Source organism: Sorex fumeus, unplaced genomic scaffold, assembly GCF_029834395.1.
Source record: "Sorex fumeus unplaced genomic scaffold, SorFum_2.1 ptg000047l, whole genome shotgun sequence".
NCBI classification, from domain to species: domain Eukaryota; kingdom Metazoa; phylum Chordata; class Mammalia; order Eulipotyphla; family Soricidae; genus Sorex; species Sorex fumeus.
In genome coordinates, this window is record NW_026606104.1 from 23,501,011 (window position 1) to 23,524,270 (window position 23,260).

At 36.8% G+C, this 23,260-nt stretch overlaps 1 protein-coding gene across 3 annotated transcripts; it reads right to left on the minus strand.

Moving 5' to 3' along the window:
• Positions 1-534: 534 nt before the first annotated feature.
• IFI44L (interferon induced protein 44 like) lies at positions 535-23,023 on the minus strand. Of its 3 annotated transcripts, XM_056123381.1 has the most exons (9): positions 22,939-23,010; positions 21,558-21,620; positions 21,006-21,054; positions 19,565-19,760; positions 9,122-9,274; positions 4,080-4,251; positions 2,593-2,693; positions 2,129-2,303; positions 535-1,956 (listed from the first exon to the last, which is right to left on the minus strand). In XM_056123381.1, exons 2-9 carry the CDS (start codon positions 21,607-21,609, stop codon positions 1,952-1,954), a joined length of 903 nt encoding a protein of 300 aa, XP_055979356.1. In that variant the 5' UTR covers positions 21,610-21,620; positions 22,939-23,010; the 3' UTR covers positions 535-1,951. The 3 variants fall into 3 exon arrangements, with proteins under 3 accessions (XP_055979356.1, XP_055979357.1, XP_055979358.1); XM_056123382.1 differs by lacking the exon at positions 9,122-9,274; XM_056123383.1 differs by lacking the exons at positions 19,565-19,760; positions 21,558-21,620 and having other exon boundaries at positions 22,939-23,023.
• Positions 23,024-23,260: the final 237 nt, after the last annotated feature.

The following is a 23,260-nucleotide window of genomic DNA, read 5'->3' on the forward strand; positions in this document are numbered from 1 at the left end:
ATGGAAGCATACTATTTTATTTTATATTTTATTTTATTTTATTTGCTTTTTGGGTCATGCCAGGCAATACACAGGGGTTCCTCCTGGCTCTGCACTCAGGAGTTCCTCCTGGCGGTGCTCAGGGTACCATATGGGATGCTGGGAATCGAACCCGGGTCAGCCGTGTGCAAGGCAAATGCCCTACCCGCTGTGCCATCTCTCCAGCCCCAAGCATACTATTTTTAGATGACTAAAATATTTGAAAGTAAGAGTTAAAAACAAATTGTAAAAGCTATCTTCTATAATTTTGAGGTGAGGGGAACCGAGAAATAGTACAAGGATTTAGGTTCTTGCGTCCAGCTCAACCCTGGTTCAAATCCCCAGCACCACCTATGGTCCCTTGAGCAGTTCTAGAGGTCACTCCTGAGCATAGAGTCAGCAACAATCCCTACACGTTACCATGTGTGACCCCTTTTCCTTCCCCAAAATAAGGATCAGAGAGAGAAAATTCTTTTTGAATTTTATTTTATTTTTTGTAATAATACAATAGTTCAATATTATTGTTTTATACTTGCAGACCTGCTATTCAATACCCACATCGAGTGTCCCAATTATCCATTATCCATGGTCCTCTTCCCATCTCTATACCCTATGATCGCAGCTCTGTTTATTGCATCACAAGGCTGTTTCAGTAGGAATTATCTACACCATTTCTTTGTTCCTTTATAGTCTATAAATGAGTGAGACTATTTGTTGTTGGTCATTTTATTTCTGACTCTCTTCACTTAACATGACTTCTTCCAATATCATCAGAGTTTCAGCAAACTTCAATATTTTGTCTCTTTTCATAGTTAAATAGTGTTATATTGTGTGTACTTATACCTTAATTTCTTTATCTGTCTATCTGTTTTTAGGTACTTGGGTTATTTCTAGACCTTTGCTATTGCAAATAATGCAATAAAGAACATAGGCATATATTTTCACATTAATTTGTTTTTGTTTTACTTTGGTGGTAGATGCCCAAAAGAGGAATTACAGGGATATATGAAAGTCTATTCTTAGTATTTAATAAGACTCCAAAGATGTTGTCAATTTTTTTTCCTGTGTACATAATGTTTTAGAATTTGTTGAGAGAAAACTTATCTCTTTTTAATTTGCACTACAAAACAATTTGGGTACTCTTTTTTGGAGATGTGGGAAGAATGACTTGAAATTTAATTTATGAAAAGCAAGGATAGTTCTTTACAAACAGAAACTTTATATTTTTACAGAATAAAGTTGAGTCCCTTAAAATATTTATTTTAATTAATCTAAAGTTTATTTTTATTCAAAGATCAGTGAAATGTTCTCCCAACTTATTTTTGTTTCTATTTTCCAATATTGAATTCTCTCCCTATCACCTCCTATATAAAAAGACAAACAGAATACAGGTTATTGCTACTGTAGAAATGTACAAGGATAAGTAATGGAAAGCATGATTGCTCTCAGTTTGTGCTAAGTTCTATGAATATTAGGAGAGTAAACATACAAAATCCTAATTTATAGAATTCACAATTTATTTACTAAAGTCAATATCTATGCACTTATTTTGTAATAATTCATGTGCTTGATTAGTACTCAAAGAACTTTATATGAAAGGCTAAAGAAGAGTGAGAAAGGCAATATTTAATTTTTGAGGATATTTGCAAATATACTATAAAAACTAAATGATAAATAGTGCACAAATATAGAGGGGGCTTAATTCTATATCATGACTTCTTAGGTGGTCTTGGGTTTGAGGTGTAACTGTTCCTAGAGGAAACATCAGTTTCGTGCCTGTCATCGGGAAGGAAGATAAAATACAAATGAATATCGTCACAATAAGACTGTCAACAGAAAGTAGCTCCAAGTGAGATGTGCCAGTCCAGGTTTAGGCCAAGTGTCAGGATCAATATAACTGATGTCACATGCAGAGCTGGAACATGCCCGTAATTTAAACTGAAAGCAAAACAAAACAGTTGCAAGTGAGGCATTTATCCTTCTATGGATGTCAGAACTAGGGCAGACAGAAAGAGAAGAGCCATCCAATGAAGGATAGGTTTGGATTTTTTTTCAAAAGTATCTCCAAAAGTATCAGTGGTTTTGGAGAGAAAAAAATGGAGCAAATTACCTGGTTCCTCGAGAGGCAAATCCTCTAAGGCAGCATTTGCAGCACGCAGCATCTGTTTCAGTGCATTCAGAATTAGAATGTCTTTTAAGGGGTACAGTTTCAATTCTGAAGCATAGTTTTGAACCATCAAGATATTACAAATAGGGATGTTTAGCATTTTTGTGAAATTCATTATCTGTGGAAGAAATGAATTTAGAAAGCACAAATCTTATACCTTAAATTTGAATTTAAACAAAATTTAAGAAAGAAACCAAAAATGTAATGATTTGAAAAATTCTCTCCAGAACATAAATGTAATCCAAAAGTCAGAAATAAAATTACCAAAACAGGCCACTGATCCATTTACCCATGTATTTGTAATATAAGCATACATATAGAAACACACACACACACACACACACACACACACACACACACAGTGTAACATTACTACAATAGTGTCTGGTTACAAATAGTATTTTTACCTGGTGGCTAGAAGTTATGAATTCATTCATGTTTAAAAAGTTGTCTTGAAGAATATTACTGCAATCTTTCAGTTTAGTAATCAAGGCTACAAGTGGTATACCTATAGCAAATAGATAAATTGATTATATTATGAATGTTTCAACTGAATAAGTAAGTGTATATGAAAGTCCTTCTATATAAGGTGTCTTGAGATTTAGAGAAGAAAATATCCCCAAGAAATCTCAATGAAGAAATTCTTCTAAGAAAAATTACCTTTATATTCAACATGAGAGATCATTTCTAAGTCCAACTAAACTCACACTAATTCGAACTAGGCTAATATTCCATTCAAAATGTTTATCGCAAAGTGTCAAGAAGCAAAATGAAAGTGGTTGCTGGGCCTTAATGACTAAAAAAGAAACTCAGTAAAGAAAATGAAGAGGGTTATGTACAATCAGTTTCTAGAAGTAAAGTGTGCTGGACTCACAGGGTGCTATTAGCTTCCCTTTCAAACCACAGATATCAGATTAGTTAACCATGCTCAATTTCTAGCCGAATAAAAATTCAGTCTCAATAACAACTACTTCCCTAGGATAAAAATGCAAATTTGACATCTTAAAATATCACAAAAGAGATTCCTGATATTCCTCTACCTAAACTTTTTTATATTTTTCATCACATAAATACTGCGTTTGCTTCTCGTAATTCATGATAATTGCCTTCACTATCTGGTCTTCATTAATGCTTCAAAGAATAATCAGCTAAGTTGACTATTTAAAGCCTGGCTTCTAGGAAAGAATAGGTGTCAATGAACAAATGTAACTTTTGCAATTTTTGCTACAGTGCAATTTTTCTCTTACAGAACTAATACTTACAAATGCTTACATGCCCTAAGTATTGATATCTAACATGATGATAATCCATATGACTTTGAAAAACTCATTTTGAATCTTAGCACTTCTGGTTTAGGAGAGAAAATAAAATGCGTGCATGCTTGTCTTGCATGTGGTTGACCCTTTTTTGATCCCCAGCATCCCATATGGACCCCTGACCAGTGCCAGGGATAATTCCTGAGTGCAGAGCCAGAGGTAACCCCTAAGTATAACCAGATATAACCCAAAACCTTTCTTAAAATTATGAAACAACATAGAATAATACTATAATTTTTATATGCAAAATTTATAGAAATATTAATTTCCTGGTTTTGACTATCATAGTCTAGTCATATAATGTGCAGAACTGGCTCCCTATTGGACCACAAAATAAAAAAATAACACAAGACAAAAATCTGTGGCTATTCTATGTTTTAAAGACTGAAGACAAGGAGGTAGGGCCTTTTTTTAGTAATAGTTATGACTGATCCTTAGCAGGTGTACGCACCAACACACCAGCACCAGACTTCTGGAAATTCAGTAAAGAAAACATAGAACTCCTGTGTTTACTCTTAGAAAATTTATGTAAATATAAAGCATTCAGTTTTAAAAAATTAAAATACACTGACACTCACCATGATTTAATACTTCTTTCTGAATTTTCTTGAGCTTTACTACCATTTCAGAGGAGAGATTCAAGATAGACTTGATATCTAAGACATAGGCCACACAGTGAATTCTGTCCTTCAGTGATGGAGAGGTGATAAAGGTAGGATCCTGGGGTGTAATTGGTTTATGAGGATTAAACTGTGAAATAAAAAAACACAAAAATTTAGAAAGCTTCTGCTCAATACTTTAAGACATAATTCATGCCTCAAACAGGACCACCACTAACCTTCAATTTCATGTTTTATTCTTCACTGCTACCTTTCCCCAAAATTAATAGGATACTCTCCATATTTCCATTCCTGAGAAAATGTCATATGCCATAATTTTTTCACATATATTTTGAGGGAGACATAACTGACTATGTTCCAGACTTCACTTATCACTTAATCACTTAACCTCCCGTTAGTTGTCGATTTGCTCGAGCGGGCGCCAGTAACGTCTCCATTTGTCCCTGTTGCGTGCTAGTGTAGCCCAATGGCATCTGTTTGTTTCGGGAACATGAAGGGCCTCAAACCGATCGTTCATGATCTTGACGAAGAAGTCTGACCATCTGGAAGGTGGGCAGCCACGCGGTCTTTTGACATCCCGTCGAATCCAGTCGGTAACAGCTCTAGTCCAGCGGTCGTCTTTAAATCTCATTACGTGACCAGCCCATCTGATTTTCAACACCTTGGCATATGAGACAGCGTCCCTGATCCTTGATCGTCGACGGATGTCAGAACTCCGAATTCGTTCTCTCATTTGAGTGAAACGTGATATTCCAAGCATAGCTCTTTCTATTCTTCTTTGGGAGACCTGAATGGCGTTCTCATCTTGTTTGCGTAGGGCCCAGGTCTCTGAGGCATATGTTAATGCGGGAAGAACAGTGGAATCAAAGAGATGTGCCCGGAGCCGGAGGTCCTTTGTCCTCTTAGCTATTTCTTCGACGTTCTTGAAGGCGTTCCAAGCCGCTCTCTTCCTCTTGCGCAGCTCAGGTGCCAGGTCATTTGTCATGTTGACCTCTCGACCTAGGTACACATAGCTGTTGCATTCGGAGATGGTCATTCCGTTGAGAGCGAATGGGGCATCAGGAACGAGGCTGTTTCTCATAAACATTGTCTTCGTAACGGCAATGGAGAAGATTATCCATGACTTCTACTCAAATCTCTTCGATAGCCATGTTCCAGACTTACTCCAAGATATAACACCTGGTGGGGACCATATAGAGTGCTGGGAATCTAATATGGGTCAGTTGCAGGAAGACAAGCATGTTACCTGCTGTATTATCTCTTCTTTAATGCCATTATATATACATACATACAAGTATAATAGAAGGTGATGTATTGCTTTTCTAAAAATTATAATTATCGGTGAGTTATAACATCAATAATAAAATGTTTTGAGAGTACAAGAAATAATTTTTTGTCAAAGGACATTTTAAAATTTATTTTTCGGAGAGGGGCCGCTTGAGTTTTCCTTCATGCCCCAAGCAGAGACCTGGTAGCTGAAGACCTCCAGAACCCAGCCACAGCCATGCTCAAGGTCATTCTCCACACACTCGAATGAGTCTTAAGTATGAAAGAACTGGCAGAGGAACCCAGGTGTGCAGGACTTGGGGCTGAGATCTCCAAACCTGCTCAGATAGAGACTGGGCCACCTCCTCCCAGATACTCCATTTTCTAGTAGCTAGGCAGTCACACCCAAAAACTGCCCCCAGCGCCATGTATTCCCATCAATGGCCAAGATCCACAGACTATAATGAGACTCTGGGAAGTGCGAGGTTTGTGACCTGGAGACCACTTGTAGTCTAGTTCTTCGTCTCCGAGAATTTAGCAAGCTACTAAAGTATCCTGCCCAGCACCGCAAAGTCTGGCAAGCTCCCATGGCATATTTGATATGTCAAAAACAGTAACAATGAAGGGTCTCATTCCCCTGGCTCTCAAAGAGCCTCCAATGCGGCACCGTTGGGAAGGACTAGTAAAGAGAAGCTGCTAAAATCTCAGGGTTAGGATGAATGGAGACGTTACTGTGCTCACTCCAGCAAACTGATATACAACGGGATGACAGTGGTACATTGTGATATACTGTTGGATATCAACCCTAAGTATTTTAGGCTTCACCAGTAAATTATCCCTTTTCTCCTCCCAGAGAAGCTTACCACACCCGTGCTAATATCCCTAATTTGGTTAAAGCCTATCTTCAACCTTTCCTTTGTGTTGGATATTGACCCCTTTCTTCCTCCTAGAGAAGTTTAACATACTCTTGCTAGCATCCCTAACTTAGTTACAGTTCATCCTTAACCTTTCCCTTCTATTTTACCTCTCATTGTCACAATTCTCTAAGTCAGTCTTGATTGCTTGTAAGCCAAAACTTTCTGAACTTGTATTTGTACTGCTTTGTATTTGAAGTGCTGTATATTTGTACCTGCTTTTTTATATTTTACTATAGAGCAATGTTCTTTGGTTGAACACAGAAAGAGCATTAATACTATCCTTCTATATTTGGGCATTGATTGGCTCTGAAATATATCTGCTCCGGGGCATAATTACTTGGTCGTAATTACTTGACTCAGGCTCCAGTTGCTGTAGCTTCATCCCAAAAGGGAGGTCCCCCCGTGGGACTAGGATGGACCCGGGGCGAGTGGCAGAGCTACCTGGCATCAAAATGGGACATTCTAGAAAGTATAAATGCATGGTCTTGATGCAAACTGTTACAACTTAAGAGACAGGACCTTCATGAGGGGGGACAAGCTGAGCTGGCCTGAGGACTTAGTCTGGGATTTACGGTAAGAGCCTTGCTTGCTCTCAGAGCCCAGAGAACTGTTAAAAGCCTTGCTTGCTCTCAGCACAGAGAATCAAATGTTGGGATCTTTTCTCTTACTGTGTTTATCCAAACAACTGTAAGTATTGATAACTTATACAACTAGAGGAAAAGACAAAAGCAATGTAGATGTCCCTGAGAGACAGAGAGTGTCTTCTTGCATTGACCTCCCCAAGAGAATTTCCTCTGCCAAATATTTGTCTATGTAAATGACCAATCCCACCTGGCCTTACCTCAACCCCCTTTCAGATGTTCTATAAGTATGCTAGCAACTCTGCATTAAACGGGCTATTTTCACCATCGATCTGTGGTCCCTGTTCTTGGCTGGGAAGGATTGTTAACAGCTCTGAGGAAAAGGCAGATGTCCTTGCATCTTCACAGCACCCGCACCATTCAGTGGTTCAGTGAATTTACAATATACAATTTAAAAAAAAATAGATTTTTCCAAGTTGAGAATTACAGGTACTGAGACACAAGAGTCCTGAAGAGATTCAGCAAAAATTGACCCAACTAGGAAAAATTTAAGACACCAGATACTCAAAATGACAAAATCCAAAGATAGAGACAAAATATTGAAAGTGGCAAAATCAGAAAAGGAACTTATATACAAAGAAAAGTCTATAGATGTTCATAAGATCTGTCAATTGAAACTCTGTGATCTAGAAGAGTATGGAGTGATATAGGACAAAAATTCAATGAAATAAACACCTTACCAAGAATACTCTACCCAGCTAGGTTTGAAGGAATGATAGAGATCATCACAGACAAGCAACAGCTTAAGGAATTCATAGCCTTGAAACCAGTTTTGCAAGAAGCATTAAAAAATCTTCTTTACTGGGCAGAAAAATCTTTTCAATACAGGGTATTAAGTATAGCACTCACTAATAGTACATGTTGTTCTTTTCTAGATTAAGAAAGGTATACATACTCCTAGCCTGAGAAGGGATTTTATACATTTATAATAATAAATTAACATCTTATTTATATTGGTCAAAATTACTTAGCAATCAATCATCACAAATTGACTTTTATTTATTTATTTTCTGATAATTCCATTTGCCATTCCTTTAAGTAAGAAATAAATTTATTATAGGCCTGCCTAAAGGAATGGAGTATGGGAGGAATCCTACGGACATTAGTGCAGAAGGAGGAGCACTGGTGGTGGGACTGGTGTTGAAAATTCTATGCCCGAAACAACTCTATTATGAACAACTTTGCTAATCATGGTAACTTGATACAAATTTTTAAAAAAGAGAGACTATATTCAAAACCTAAGGAAAAAGTGGAGAGGTGGTGCTGAAATATGGTAAATTGTTATGAATAAAATCCTATCTGAAACAATATTGCAAACCAGAGTGCAATAACTTTTTTAAGTTATTGATAATAGTTACTTTTTTGATAATGAAGATAGCATCTTCTTTCATTTTCTTAGTCTTGATAACTTGATAATTGCCATAATCTGTGCTTTCTACATAAAAAATCAGACTTATAAAGAAAAGTATGCAACTTGCTCATAAATATATACTTATTTAATTGGAAAATGAGTTTTAATGCAAGGTATTTAAGTAGTCATTGAATTGTGAAGCCTACATACTTACCTTATAGCACAACACTTCAACAAGTAAGGTTAATTGCTCAAGTCTTTTGAGTTATGGTCAGAAGAGTGCATGAAATTAAGATACTTTATACCAGTGTAAAATTTAAATATAAATATATTTCCCTTTGACCTTTTCCAAGAAACAAAATGAATAAAGTCATTCTCTTTATACATAGTTTTCAATGGTATAGAAAATAAAAAAGGTACACTGCTTCAGTTATAAGAATACTTATTCATTTAAAATAATGTAGCACTGCAGTACTTTCCTCCCGTTGTTCATCGATTTGCTTGAGCGGGCCTGGTAACATCTGTATTTGGCATATCGAATATGTAGCTGGTAGCTTGCCAGGCTTTGCCGTGTTGGCAAGATACTCTCGGTAGCTTGCTGGGCTCTCCAAGCAGGGCAGAGAAATCGAGCCCGGCTTGGCCGGGCAGACTGAGTGCAAGGCAAACGCCCTACCGCTGTGCTATCGCTCCAGCTCCTTAAAACAATGTAGCATTGGTAAATGTTTAAACCATATGACAGAAACTTAAACTTCATAAGGGTATGAGTTCAACTAAAAGCATTAGTGGAAGTAATCATAACTGTTTTAAAGTTTGGAGAATTCTTACCTGATATCTATCTGGCATACTTCCTTTTAAGATGTGAGGTATGTCATCCACACACAATCCTGCTCCCTCCATATCATCAAGGCCCATAGTGTCACACAACATAAATGGCAGAGATTTACCATATTTTCCATCTCCAATGGAATATATTCTATACTGTAAGGCAAACCATCTGAATTAAAAATTTATTTTTAATTAACATTTGAGGCATGACTGCAAAAATAATAGAGCCTGGATAATATATTAACATTGCTGTCCTTAAACATTTTCATTTAGAATAGGTTTAGACGGATAAAAATCTTTCAAGATCCTCAGGAAACAAAAATTGACCTTCTTTTTTTAAAGATACACTTCAGCTATGATGATAAACATAAGCTTTTCCAATAAAGTTTAGATAACAATCATATAGGCAAATGGTAACCTGATGTTCTACTGGCTATATTTATAAAAGACAAAACAGATATTAAACTACAATGGTGATAAAGAGATACGAACAATGGTATATTGATAGACGGATAAATACATCAAGACTGAAGCCATTTCTGGCAATGTTCATCTGGTAGCCTGGAGTTTTCAGCATGGCTAAGTGATGCAGAGCTGCAAGGACCCAGTTACAAGGACAACCACCAGTGTTATCCCAGTGATCTCAGAGGCCACTTAGGCTACATCAGTAATGCGTAAGAGAAAATGTGGCTATATCAAAAATGCTGTGAGGAACAGCCTGTGTGGGGTAGTGAACTCAAGGCCTCACAAGCTATAGACCACCAAGTACATGCTAAAGCAAAACTGGCATTTTATTTCATTGTACTGCAAGCTCAGTCTCTAATAGTATAGAATTCCATTGCAATACATGTTATTCTATGATCTACATCTTCTCTAAAAGATATGCAAGGACGAAGAGATAGTTCAGCAGGCAGGCCACTGGCCTTGCACATAGCCAACTTGGGTTCAACCATATGCTCTACGTAGGGTCCCTCAAGCCCCACCAGGAATGATCCCCGAATAGAGAGCCATTGGTAAGCCCTGAGTACCACTGATTGCACTGCCCACCCCCCAAAAGAAGAAAGATAAAAGAGAAAAGGTATGCATTTGGAAGTGTTAGGTGAAGTAGGATTCTAAAATGATGAGTAATGCTGAGTATATCTACCATATTAAATGTTATTAATTTGCTTATTATCTATATTGTTATCTGATATTCCTGAACAAAAGATTGGAAATCATTTCTATTTAACTCTGCATTCAACACAATTATTAAGAAAAAGTAATATCTCAATCAGTGATCAATGAATTGAGCTATTGCTGCAATATCTTGCTATAGCTACTACTAAACTGATATAAAAATAAAGTCACTTATGTGAAAAAAAAACTAACAAACCATAAGAAATAATGAGACTCCTGAAAATTCTAGAATACACTTTCAGTTATTGAATATGACACAAAACTTGAATGTTTAAGTCTTATATATTGCACTAATTATGTACAGCATAATCATCAGAAATCAATATTAGGTTGGAAAATTCAGAAACAAAAATTCCTATTCATTCTATTTTAAAATTCAGTTAGCAATGATTCACATATGTAACCTTATAAAAATTAACATTTGTATCTGATGTGGTTCCCCCAAATCTGATCTTCATCTATTACCATACAATTTAGTTCTCTAGTTATTACCCATGAAACTCCCAATTCCCTTCTGTTAGCCACTATTTTATTCTTAAATTCTTATATGTCCTTGTTGTTGTTAACTTCTTTATCCGTAATATATGAGTGAAAACATAGCCTGTTTCCTATCTTCATTTGACTTTATTCATTACCCTCTCAGAATATTCCTGCTATTTAAAATGGCATAAATTCATCACTTTCTATAGCTGAACAGTATTGCATTAAGTATCACTTATCACTTAATCCCCGTTATTCATCGATTTATTCGAGCGGGTGCCAGTAACGTCTCCATTCATCCTGGTTGCGTGCTAGTGTAGCCCAATGGTATCTGTTCGTTTTAGGAACATGTAGAGCCTCAAACCGATCATTTAGGGTCTTGACGAAGAAGTCTGACCATCTTATAGGTGGGTGTCCACGTGATCTTTTGATGTCTCGTGGAATCCAATCAGTAATGGCTCTAGTCCAGCGGTTGTCTGTAAACCTCATTACATGTCCAGCCCATCTGATTTTTGATGTCTTGGCAAATGAGACAGCGTCCCTGATTCTTGAGCGTTGACGAAGATCAGAACTCCGGATTCTATCTCTCATTTGAGTGAATCGTGATATTCCAAGCATAGCTCTTTCGATTCCTCTTTGAGAGACCCGAATAGCGTTCTCATCCTGTTTTCGTAGGGTCCAGGTCTCTGAGGCATATGTTAATGCAGGAAGAATAGTGGAATCAAAGAGATGTGCTCGTAGCTGGAGGTTCTTTGTCCTTTTAGTTATTTCTTCAATGCTCTTGAAGGCATTCCAAGCCGCTCTCTTTCTCCTGCGCAACTCAGGTGCCAGGTCATTCATCATGTTGATTTCTCGACCTAGGTATATATAACTGTTGCATTCGGAGATGGTGGTTCCGTTGAGAGCGAAAGGAGTGTCAGGAACAAGGCTGTTTCTCATAAACATTGTCTTCGCAAGATTCAGCTGTAGTCCGACCTTTCCACATTCACGGTCAAAGTCGTTCAGCATTTGTGCCGCTTGGTTGATGTTTGGTGTTATTAGAACGATGTCATCAGCAAAGCGGAGGTGGTGTAGTTGCCGACCATCTATCTTCACTCCCATGTTTTCCCATTCCAGCCGTCGCATGATGTTCTCGAGGGTGGCACTGAAGAGTTTTGGTGAAATGGTATCACCCTGCCGAACCCCTCTCTTGATATGGATGATTATTTCTTTGTAGAATGGTGAGATCTTGGTAGTGAATCCGCAATAGAGCTCACGAAGGATCCTGATGTATTGAGTTTGTACGCCCTGATTGGTTAGGGCTTCTATGACCATTTCCGTCTCAACAGAATCAAAGGCCTTCTTTAAATCAATGAACGTTAGACAGAGTGGCATCTTGAACTCCCGAGATACCTCAATGAGCTTGGTTACTGTGTGGATATGGTCGATGGTACTGAATCCTTTTCGGAATCCAGCTTGTTCACATGGTTGTCCTTCATCTAGTGTTCTGCTAATCCTATTCAGGATGACTCGAGTGAATAGTTTGTAGATGACAGACAATAGGCAGATTGGGCGATAGTTGCCAATGTCGTGGATGTCTCCTTTCTTGTATAGTAGTACAGTCTTGCTGGTTTTCCATTGGAATGGAACCTTGCATTCAGACAGGTAGCGTGTGAAGAGTCGAGCCAATGTATTGATGAGTACTGATGGTAAGTTCTTCAGGTGTTCAGGTCTGATCTTGTCTGGGCCAGGTGCTCTTTGTTTCTTTACAGACGAGATGGCAAGTTGGATTTCGGAAGGGAGAACATTGGGAACGACATATCCATCATGTGGTATGTGGTATGTGGGCAAGTGGATGTGGCTATTAAAGAGATCTGAGTAGAAGTCATGAATAATCTTCTCCATTGCCCTTCTGGAAGATGTGATAGATCCATCATGATGTCGGAGGGCAGTCATCTTGGTTTTGTAGTTGGTGAAGGACAGGCGGGCATTACGAATGTTTTTTCCAGCTTCTGCTGCATCTACCAGTACTGCTTCTCTCCTGTTTTTGGGGTCATCCTTGATGGCTTCTCTGCACTGTTTTGCCAGTTCGGACGTTTGCTTGTGGTTGCTTGAGGCACGTGCCAAGCCACGTTGGCGAATAAGTTCAAGAGTGTTCGAAGAAAGACGGTTTTTTGTGGTTATCTCTCTCTTGGCATTCCTTGCACAATCATGGAGGTGCTGAATCATTCGATCGTATTCTTCATCAATGTTGTCAATGACGGCATCTTCCCATGTTGCCGCAACAGAGCCAAAGAGTTCCCAGTTGGTGGTTGTTCTGGGAGTCCTCTTCTTAAACCTTGCATTCTTTTCTCCTCGTTTTGTGAGGTAGAATTTTGCACGAAGAAGATGGTGGTCTGATCCCGTTTGGAATTTTGGGACAACAGCAACATCGGTTAGGCAAAACCGCCGATTGAATATGATGTGGTCTATTTCATTGTGGAACCGTCCATCGGGAGACTCCCATGTCCAACGTTTAGATTCGGCCTTTTGGAATTGTGAGTTACCATGGAAGGTTTTGGTTGACATGATGAACTCAGACAGTCTGTCACCCTGTTCGTTCCATTCCAGGCCATGGGTTCCAATGTGGAGTTCATCGACTGATCTTCTTGGTCCTATCTTGGCATTAAAATCACCGATTTTAATTTAACAATCAATGATTGTCTGTACTTTTAATGCTCGTACTCTGGCATCTGCTGCATCCATTGAAGACCTTATGGTACAAGCACGAAAGATCAAGTACGACATCATTGGTCTGACCGAAACGAGAAGACATCAATTCCATCATGCTGTTTTCGACACTGGAGAAGAACTGTTCCTTGGAACATGTGATAAAAGAGGCGTCAGTGGTGTCGGTATCCTTGTCAACACAAACTTAGTCACGAGCATTGATTCATTTGAATGCCTAACAACCCGAATCGGATGATTACACTTGAATAAATGTGGCTCACTACCGGCAGTTTCTATCTTTGTTGTCTATGCACCAACATCCAGTTATGGTGAAAGAGAAACTGAGAAATTCTACATGGAGCTAGAGAAGTTCTATAAAGAAGATCACACCTTCTACAAGATCATTGTCGGTGATTTTAATGCATTAAGTATACAAGTTCATTTTTTGTTTGTGCTGTTTTGGGGCCACACTAGGCTTACTTCTGCCTCTGTGCTCAGGGATCATGCCTGCTGGAACTTGAGGAATCCTGTGTGGTGCCAAGAGTTGAACTCGGGCTGGATGCATGCAAGTCTAGCATCAGGGCTTACTTCTAGCTCTTTGTTCAGGATCACACTTGGTGATGTTCAAAGTGTGGTGGTGAAGATTGAACCCAGTTGTTGACGTGCAAGGCAACTGCCTTACACCCTGTACTATTTCTTTGGCACTGCTTTTTGCCTTTTTGTTTCAATAATTTTTTTCTTATGTCTTAAAGAAACTGTATAGTTTAATGCAGTCCCATTTCTTTTATTTTTGTTTTCCTTGACATTGGAGATGTGACTACAGATTTTAATCACTCAACAAAGAGGTTATCACATATGTTTTTTCTATGTATTTTATTATTTTAGATCTTTTATTAAGTCATCAGTATATTTTGAGTTGCTACACAATGCATAAAAGCATGATATAAGAGAATGATCTAGTTTTATTCTTTTGTATGTGCCTATTTTAAGCTTTCTGCAAAACTATTCATTAAAGGAATCTTTACTAGATTTTATGTTCATGGCTCCCTCGTTACTAAGTAGTTTCTATATGTGTGTGAATTTTAATGCAGTTTTTTCATTTTTTATAATTTTATTTATTGGATCACCTTGAGAGCAGTTACAAAGCTTTCGGGTCTAAGTCTTGGTCATAACCGTATCTTCACCAGTGCCCATTCTCCAGCCCCAACAACCCCAGTATACCTCCATCCCACACCCTACCCCTACCTGTGGGGCAGATGATTTCCATATTACTCTCTCTCTACTTTGATCACATTCTATATTTTGACACCAGACGCACCATTATTATTTGAGATTTTACCCCAACACTCAGATCTGCTGAAAAGGCAAGAGTAGAAAATTTGTTTTCTATTGCTGATTATGAATAACATATGATGTCACGTGGCTGCAGTAGTGGCCGCGCGATTTTGAAATTCCGAAATTTTAACACTTAAATCTGGAGGGATTTCTGCCAAAAACTGCTGGGTTCCAAGATTTGCTTCTGAGTCTCTGGGATCATGGCCGTTAAGCAGCTTGACCAGGAGCCAGAAAGGCCGTTTGTGGGCAATGACTTGGGGTCTCGTTGGGGTGGGGAGGACAGGACCAGCTCCACCCCCACCTTGTGAGGCCCAAAATGTCTCGTCACTGCGGGCCCAAACCTCACTGTCCAATGGTCTCTGGAGGATGACAGTCACTGAGCCGCCAGGGGGATGCAGGCGGAGGGACAACATCCTTTCCCTCCTGGGGTGACCCAGCAACAGTAACCTACTGTGGGGTCCAGACGCATTTCTGCCAAAAGCCACTGGGTTTTGAGATTTGTTTCTGAATCTCAGAGATCATGGCCATTAAGCAGCTTGATCAGGAACCAGAGAGGCCATTAGTGGGCGATGACTGGGGGTCTCATTGGGATAGGGAGGACAGGACCGGCTCCACTGCCATCCCATGAGGCCCTGCGTCCCGTCACTGCGGGCCCAAACCTGACTGTCCAGTAGCCTTTGGAGGATGGTGGCCACCGGGCCACCAGGGGGAACGACCAAGGTACGAAACCTATTCCCACCTGGGTTGGCCCAGCACCAGTAACTTACTGCAGGGACTGGATGCATTTCTGCCAAAAGCCACTGAGTTTCAAGATTTGTTTCTGAGTCTCTGGAATCATGGCCATTAAGCAGTTCAATCAGGAACCAGAGAGGCCATGCCTCCGATTATATAGCTGAGCTGAAGGTGGTTTGTGGGTGTGTTTCCCACATACTTTTTGGCCATTTACTTTCCTGGTAAACTTTGCCCCAAGTTTTTTTTGGGGGTCCAAAGGCACAGCAGCAATTTTGGGGTATCTGGAAGTCTGAAGGTGCCATCAGGCTGCTGATGCACTCGCCTCACAGATACAGGTTGACCTACTGGCGGCACCATACCCCCTTAATGCAGTTTTAATTCTATAACATTGACTTTTTCTTAAGTGTTTGAAAACATATCCTACTTCTATTATGATAATTCTTTTTAAGTTATCATTGTTTTATTGACTAACTTGAAGTGACGTGGCATAATCAATCCATTTTTTGTTCTTTTTTTTACTTAGATTTTATTTTTTTTTGCTGTTTGAGCTATTTTGTATTTCCAAGTAACTTTTATGAATTTTTAAGTCAAATTCTGTGGAAACGCCATGAATTTGGATGTGAATTGTACTTATTCTAAAAATTTTAAGTGCAAAAGCACTTTGAGTTACCAACTCAAACTACAATGTGACTTTCTCTGTTGAATGTATTATTCCATATTCCATTTCTTGTATATGAGACACTGATTCAATTCCAGGATCACTAAAATTAAAACATTTTTTGAGCACTTGTCTTGAATATATTCATCTGCAGTTTTATTTTTTGTGATGTCTTTTCTTTCAACGATGGAGATCAAGCACAGGCCTCACACATGCAAGACAACTTGTCTATTATTAAACTATCCTTCTGCCCTTTTACCAGTTTCTGATTCAAAGAAATACAAGTTTCAGAAATAAGTTACTTTAAGAGTTTGCAAAGAAAGAGAATTAAATTTTTGTCCATAAAATGTGTCAATGACATTTTCTGGTTCTACATTTAGGGGGAAGGATTGATTAGCATTTCAATTTTCTTACTAGTGACTAATCTACTCAGATTTCCTATCTCTTCTTGAATCAAACATGGAAGATTCTATGAAAACTCTTTATTTTAGTGGCATATTGTATTGGCTTTGATAACTTTGATCTATTTCAACTCTCATATTTTTTCTTCTGTCTGGTATTAGAGCCACACCTTCTGATGTTCAGGGGTTATATCTGACACTGTGGTCACGGGTGAACCCTAGTGGTGCTTGAGGGAACGTATGCAGTTCTGTGATCCAAATGGGTAGGTTACATGCAAGGCAAATATCTTAACCCCATACTATCTTTCTTACCCTGTCATAACTATTTTGTTCCTTCTACTTTGTTTTTACCTTTTATTTTGTTTTTCTTCTTTTTCAGTTTATTTATGAGTAAGACTACTATGTATTCTAGACTATTCTTATTTCTTGAGGGAATATAGAGAGAATATATCTATGTAAATACATACATGCATATATGCATATTATACTTTTCTTTTAAAATCACTGTTATGTTTCTCAGGTCCTGAAATTCTTCTTTTGTCTTTTGTCTCCAAGCATCCAGGTATATTTGAAAATTTTATCTCTAATTCTTATTTGATCCAATGTTCAGTAGCATGTTACTCAGTCTCCACACATTTGTGATTTTCTCAGCTTTCCTCTTATATTTTATTCCTAACTTCATATTATTATTATTATAAATCATGCATGTGATTTTAATCTATATGAATTTTTGAGACTTGTTTTGCATCTTAAAATATAATTTATCCTTATGAATGCCCCATTTGCTCATGAGAAGAATGTTAATTCCACTGATCTTTAATGGAATGTTCCATATGTATCTCATTTCCATTTGGTCTATTGTGTCATTTAAAGTTTTTCCATCTTTTTTTTTTGTCTGGATAGTGCATCATGTTTGACACTAACATGAGTCAGTGTCAAAGCGTCTTACTATCATTGCATTACTATCTATTTCTCTCTTTAAGTGTTTTTAAATTTATCTTGCATATTTTAGCTTTTTTATGTTGGGGAAATAAATTGAAGAATATTTTCTTTACTTAACTGTCAATATAAATCTCTTTATCATTATAAAACACATAAATGTCTCATTGTTTTTTTTCTTATCTATTCTACTTGTAATAAGTGAGTTGTTTTCGCCTTTTAAAAAAACCATTTCCTTAATATATTTGTCTCTACCCAGTCATTATGAATCTATGCTTGTCTTGAGAACTAAAATAAATCTCCAAAATTTAGCGTATAATTTTGATACAGTTTTTCTAGTTTTAGTTTTTGTTTTTGAGTCACACCCAGCAGTGCTCAGGTGTTATTCCTGCTTTGTACTCACGTATCACTCCTGGTGGAAATTAGAGGACCAAACCCATGTCTCCTGCATGCAAAACATATACTTCAGCTTGTTCAGCTATTTCTCTGGCATCTCAGTTCTGTTTTATAATTCATGCAACCATGCAGTTCCTTTTAAATGAGATTAGCTTATTCATATTTTGAGTATTTACAGATATAAATTATAAAGACTTTACTAGCATTATTTATTCTTTGTTTACTGACTTCCTAAATTTCATTATTTATTTCCTGAGTTTCTCTCTCCTGTTTTCTTTAAATTGTTTTCCATGGTAATTGTTTAAAATTATTATAATTTATTAAATTTGTCAACAACTAATTTGAACTTGCAAGGACTTGAAACATGCGAGACAAAGCTTAAGACTGAGTGTCTTCTCATTGAAACTGAGAATCTTTACACACTTTCCAAAATAAATATTACTGTGGTAACAGGAAACTAAATTTTAATCCATACTAAGTAATGAGTTTTAAGAACACTCTCATTTGCTAAAATATCAAGCAGTTTATTTAAAGGGGTATAGTCAATGAGGCATTAATTTTAGAGAAGCTGTCAACAATTTCTTCAAAGAATAATATCAAGAGAGAAGTAATAATTTAACATATAAGGTGCTTGTCTTGCATGTGACCAACCAGAGTTTGGTACCTGGCACCATGTCTGGCACCTTAAGGCCATCAGGCATAATCTCTGAGCACACAGTCGGGAGTAAGCCCCAATATCACTGGGTATGCCCCCCACACGCCAATAAAAAGAATAAGTCTTTTGTCTTATTGTCCCCTCTAAAGCTTCTGGTCCTTCTCAGACACAAACTGCTTCTGACCTTAGAGAAAAATATTATTACTACAACATCTTGAGCTTTCTAAAGAATGACCACTTTAACAAATGAATGACCATGATTAAGCCATGTCACAGTGTATATTATTGTAGATTAAAAGGAAGAGAAGAGTTTGAAATCTTACTTTTTTACTTTTATGATGGAAACATCACTCCTCAAATTCTCCTTATTTAATTGAAAGATAAAAATTAGAAGTTTGGAAGTAGATGGTTTTATATAAATATTATACTACAATTGGTTAAAAAATTGGAATAACAGCTTAAAAATATTAGCATTTATTTCCTTTAAAGAACACTGTGACAATAACTTTATAAGAGTATCGATATATTTACTTTTTAAAAATTCACCCACCAAAATGCACTGTTATGGTTTGGTAGGAAATAATCATTTATTACATTATTGTCATATAATGAAATATCTAGTGTATTATACAAGTCTCATTTAATAAGAAAAGCCGGTTTATGCAAAATCATATGGGATATGAGTGAAACATAATTAAATAAGACAAAATATTTTCAAAAAAACATATATGTATTTTGTCTATTACAAGTACCAAAACTATCTTAACTACTTCGTGCATCTATTTTTAAAATTGTAAGTATTTCTGTATAATATAATCCAACAGAGTCACTGATGACTCAACTTTTACTCCCACTTTACACTTTATTTGGCATTTAATTATTTGTTGGACAATGGTCATGTTCTGAAAGAAAAAACGAAATAATGGACAAACTTAATAATTACAATCTATTAAACATCCTCAGGATATACTGAAACAACTTACTTGTTCAGTAATACTGCAGAAATCAGATCCCACTGGAGCCTGGCGACTCACGTGGCCTTGGAATATAGATTTCACTGAATTGCAAAAGCTCGATTTTCCAGACCCAATGGGACCCAACAAAAGAATATGAATTTCTGAAAATAAATTTCTATAGACCTTGAAGTTTCTGAGATCTTGTAGGAGACTATGTCTGTGCCTATTAATAGAGGAAAATTAAATACATATTTAAATGTCTATTAAAAAATAGAGTAATTGTCCAGAGGCTTTTTCTCTTTTAAAATATATTTTAATTATTTATTTTGAGATATACATATATAATATGATTTTTAAATAGTGTAAGTTTTTGTAATGTATTTTGTGCCTGAACTATTTATATCTGACCAAATTAAAATAACCATAAATTAAATTATTGTTAAACTATTAACCTCAAATGAGATAAATATGAGATTCATCAACAGCACTGAAGATTAATTTCGCAGTAGCACTGTAGCACTGTAGCACTGTCCTCCCGGTGTTCATTGATTTCCTCGAGCAGGCACCAGTAACGTCTCCATTGTGAGACTTGTTGTTACTGTTTTTGGCAATTCGGATAGGTCACGGGTAGTTTGACATGTGAATTTTGCAGTAATAACATTATATTTAAAAATTATTTAATTGGGAATGGGTTTTGGATACACCTAGAAATGCTTGAGTTGCTTTCTGGCAATTGTCATTTCTAGCAATGTTCAGGGAAACCATAAACCATGTGGTGGCAGGCATTGAACTGCGATCAGCAAATGGGATCAATAAGTCCTTCTACAATCTTTCAGTCTCCATTTTTAGCAATAATATTATATTAAGAATACTGGAGCGATAGCACAGCGGGTAGGGCGTTCGCCTTACAAGCGGCCAACATGGCCGACCCGAGTTCGATTCCTCCACCCCTCTCGGAGAGCCCGGCAAGCTACCGAGAGTATTCGATATGCCAAACACAGTAACAACAAAGTCTCCAATGGAGACGTTACTGGGCCCGCTCGAGCAAATCGACGATCAACGGGAGGGCCTTTACCTTTACCTTTACCTAATATATATGAAACACATACAATGCCAACATTTAGCTATAAATTGGGAGAAAGGGACATTGACTTCAATTCACTAAAATTAACCAGAAGCTTTTTATTCAAGAAAAGTATCAGGATTGTCAAAAATGTCATTCAAACTCTCTTTGAAACTTTAAATATAATAGAAACAAAGTAAAACAAGTAATCAAAATACCAGAAGACACAGTATAAAAGTTTCACTCTGTGGAGTGGTTTTGTTTTATTGTTCTAAATTGCTTTTAACCTATGCCAGTAACATTATGACTTACTTTTATCCCTCAAAATGGTATTATTTTTCACATACTTTTCATTCCACATGTACAATTTTTGTCAATGAAAAGAATAATAGCTTAATAACTTACTGCTCAGCTTTTGCTAGCTTGCTTAAGAAGCCATCACCAAGCTTAATTCCTGTAGGATATAAACATAGGACAATATTTTTAATTTGTCTGTTTAAATATGACTATGTCTACCTTTCAAATATTGAATTAAATCTAGTTGCATAACTCAGGCTAAGTCTTTCATTTAAAAATTAAGATTAACAGCAAAATGAGAAAAAGCAGGGAAATTATCCTATTTTCACATTAGCACATCCAGGCAGATCTCACATAACTATGTATAGAAATTCAGGATTCACCCAAAAGGTCATGAGTCAAAAATAGACCTACTCTGATCTTCCTCACTTTCTCCCTCACCCTCGTCTTTCTAATCACACATCTCATATTACTTTACTCAAAACTTTTGGAGTAATATCCTCATTAACTTACATCAGAATTCATTTTGGAGTTTATAAAAAAGAAATCTGATGGCATTCAATTCAATTGTTTCATTTTTCCTTTTCTTGAAGAGCAATTTTATAGCTCCAAACACAAAAAAATAAGAATCCAAATGTAGTATTACCTCATTTAACATACCTTCAACTCGAAAAACTTCACATTCTTGATAGTACAATACATCAGTAAACATATCTGGAAAATCTATCTGAAATTTTTCGGATAACAAAAAACATAAAAAAAATTCGTTTTTGGAAGGATCTAAACAGAAAACCTGTTTATTAAAGGAATGAAATATAATATTGCTTTTATCAATTTCAATTTGTTTTAAATTAAAAAATTCAGTAGACATTTCCATCTTTTTGTCACATATAAATGAAAAAAATAAGGAAGAAATGGGTTCTACTGACTTTTTATAATTTTTTGGATAATTACCAGTCATCAGGACCCCAAAAATATTATTTTCTATGTAAATCACTGTTAGAGTAGGTCCTTGGCTAGCGCATTTATTAAGGAATTCATCAGTGCTCCTTTCATGAACCTCAGACTTATAAAGAAGTGTAAAAGAAACATTTTCAAAAAATTTTTGCAGCCTCTTTTCCACATTCCATGGCAATCTGGTTGTCAGAGCCATTGTTCTGCATCTGATGGAATAAAAATCACAGTTTAAGGAACTAGTATGTCATAATGGATTAAAGAAGAATTTTTGCTTCTATTTTCAGTGTGTTTTTCTCTGCCCCTGATAAAACATGTTATTGAGATTTTTAAGCCAAATTCTATAGAACTGGACAATAGGTAATAATAAATTTTTCACAATTAGTGAAACACTAAAAAATATCTTTATAACTTTGCATTACAAAAGGTTAAAAACTATTAAAGACCAAGATATTAAAGACAAAGATAATTTGACTGTATTGAAACTAAAATGTTTCTTACAATAAAAGATACAGTAAGGCAAAGAGATAGTACAATGGGTAAGGAGTTTGTCTTGCATGTGACTGACCAGGGTTCAACCAGGGTTCAAACCAGCACCCTATGTAGTCCCAACAGTCCACCAGGAGTGATCCCTGAGCACAAAGACATGACAAAGCCCTGAGCACAGTCAGGTGTGGCCACAAAACAAACTGGTAACACACACACACACACACAAACACACACACAAAAAAATAAAACATTTTCACGAGCTTAAAAATAATTGGTAACAAAATAGTATTTCTCTCTAGAAAAGCAGGGAAGAGAATGTAGAAGAGATTCAAAGAAAATTTCAATATTGCCTGCAATGCCCTTGTTTACAAAAATATCTTTTTATATAAAGCATCAAATTATATAATTTGTAGAAACTGACAGAACATTATAGATATTACACTAGAGTTTATACTTTATAGTTCCCTGTGTTTGAATTTTATATTAAGAAACATATGAACATTAACAGCAATTTCAGTCTGGTATTTTTTCAAAGAAAGGGGGACACAATTGTCTTCACAAAAAGCTAAGGCACATTGGATGGCAGGACTTCACTTACCTGTTTTAATGAGTTGAATCAGGATTAAATGAAGTACTAATTTTCAAACAGCTGCCTTGGAGACAAGATTCGACCAGGACTTGAGGCTTCCTGCTCGAGAAATGAAATTGATATTCAAAGCAGCAAACAGGGCCATGGGATGCTTGCCAAAAGTCAGTAAGTTTCCTTTTCCTTTCAGCACTTGTTTCTTTTTCCTTACAAGAAAGTGAAAAATAAAGAGAGCGTGTGTGTGTCACTGGACAAGGTCTGAGGATTAAAAGTAGGTAAAGCATATTCTTGATAACTTTTCAGTGTCAATGTTGCAGACCACAGTGCCCAAAAG

What these genes read in the sequence shown, in the direction of transcription:
- IFI44L (XM_056123381.1), bottom strand. Translation starts at nt 21,609, where the DNA reads ATGTTTACTGATGTATTGTACTATCAAGAATGTGAAGTTTTTCGAGTT. An exon ending in TCTGCAGTATTACTGAACAA is followed by an intron (nt 9,275 to 19,564) that starts GTAAGTTGTTTC and finishes TTTGCCTTACAG; the next exon opens with TATAGAATATATTCCATTGG. An exon ending in GTATGCCAGATAGATATCAG is followed by an intron (nt 4,252 to 9,121) that starts GTAAGAATTCTC and finishes TTTATTTCACAG; the next exon opens with TTTAATCCTCATAAACCAAT.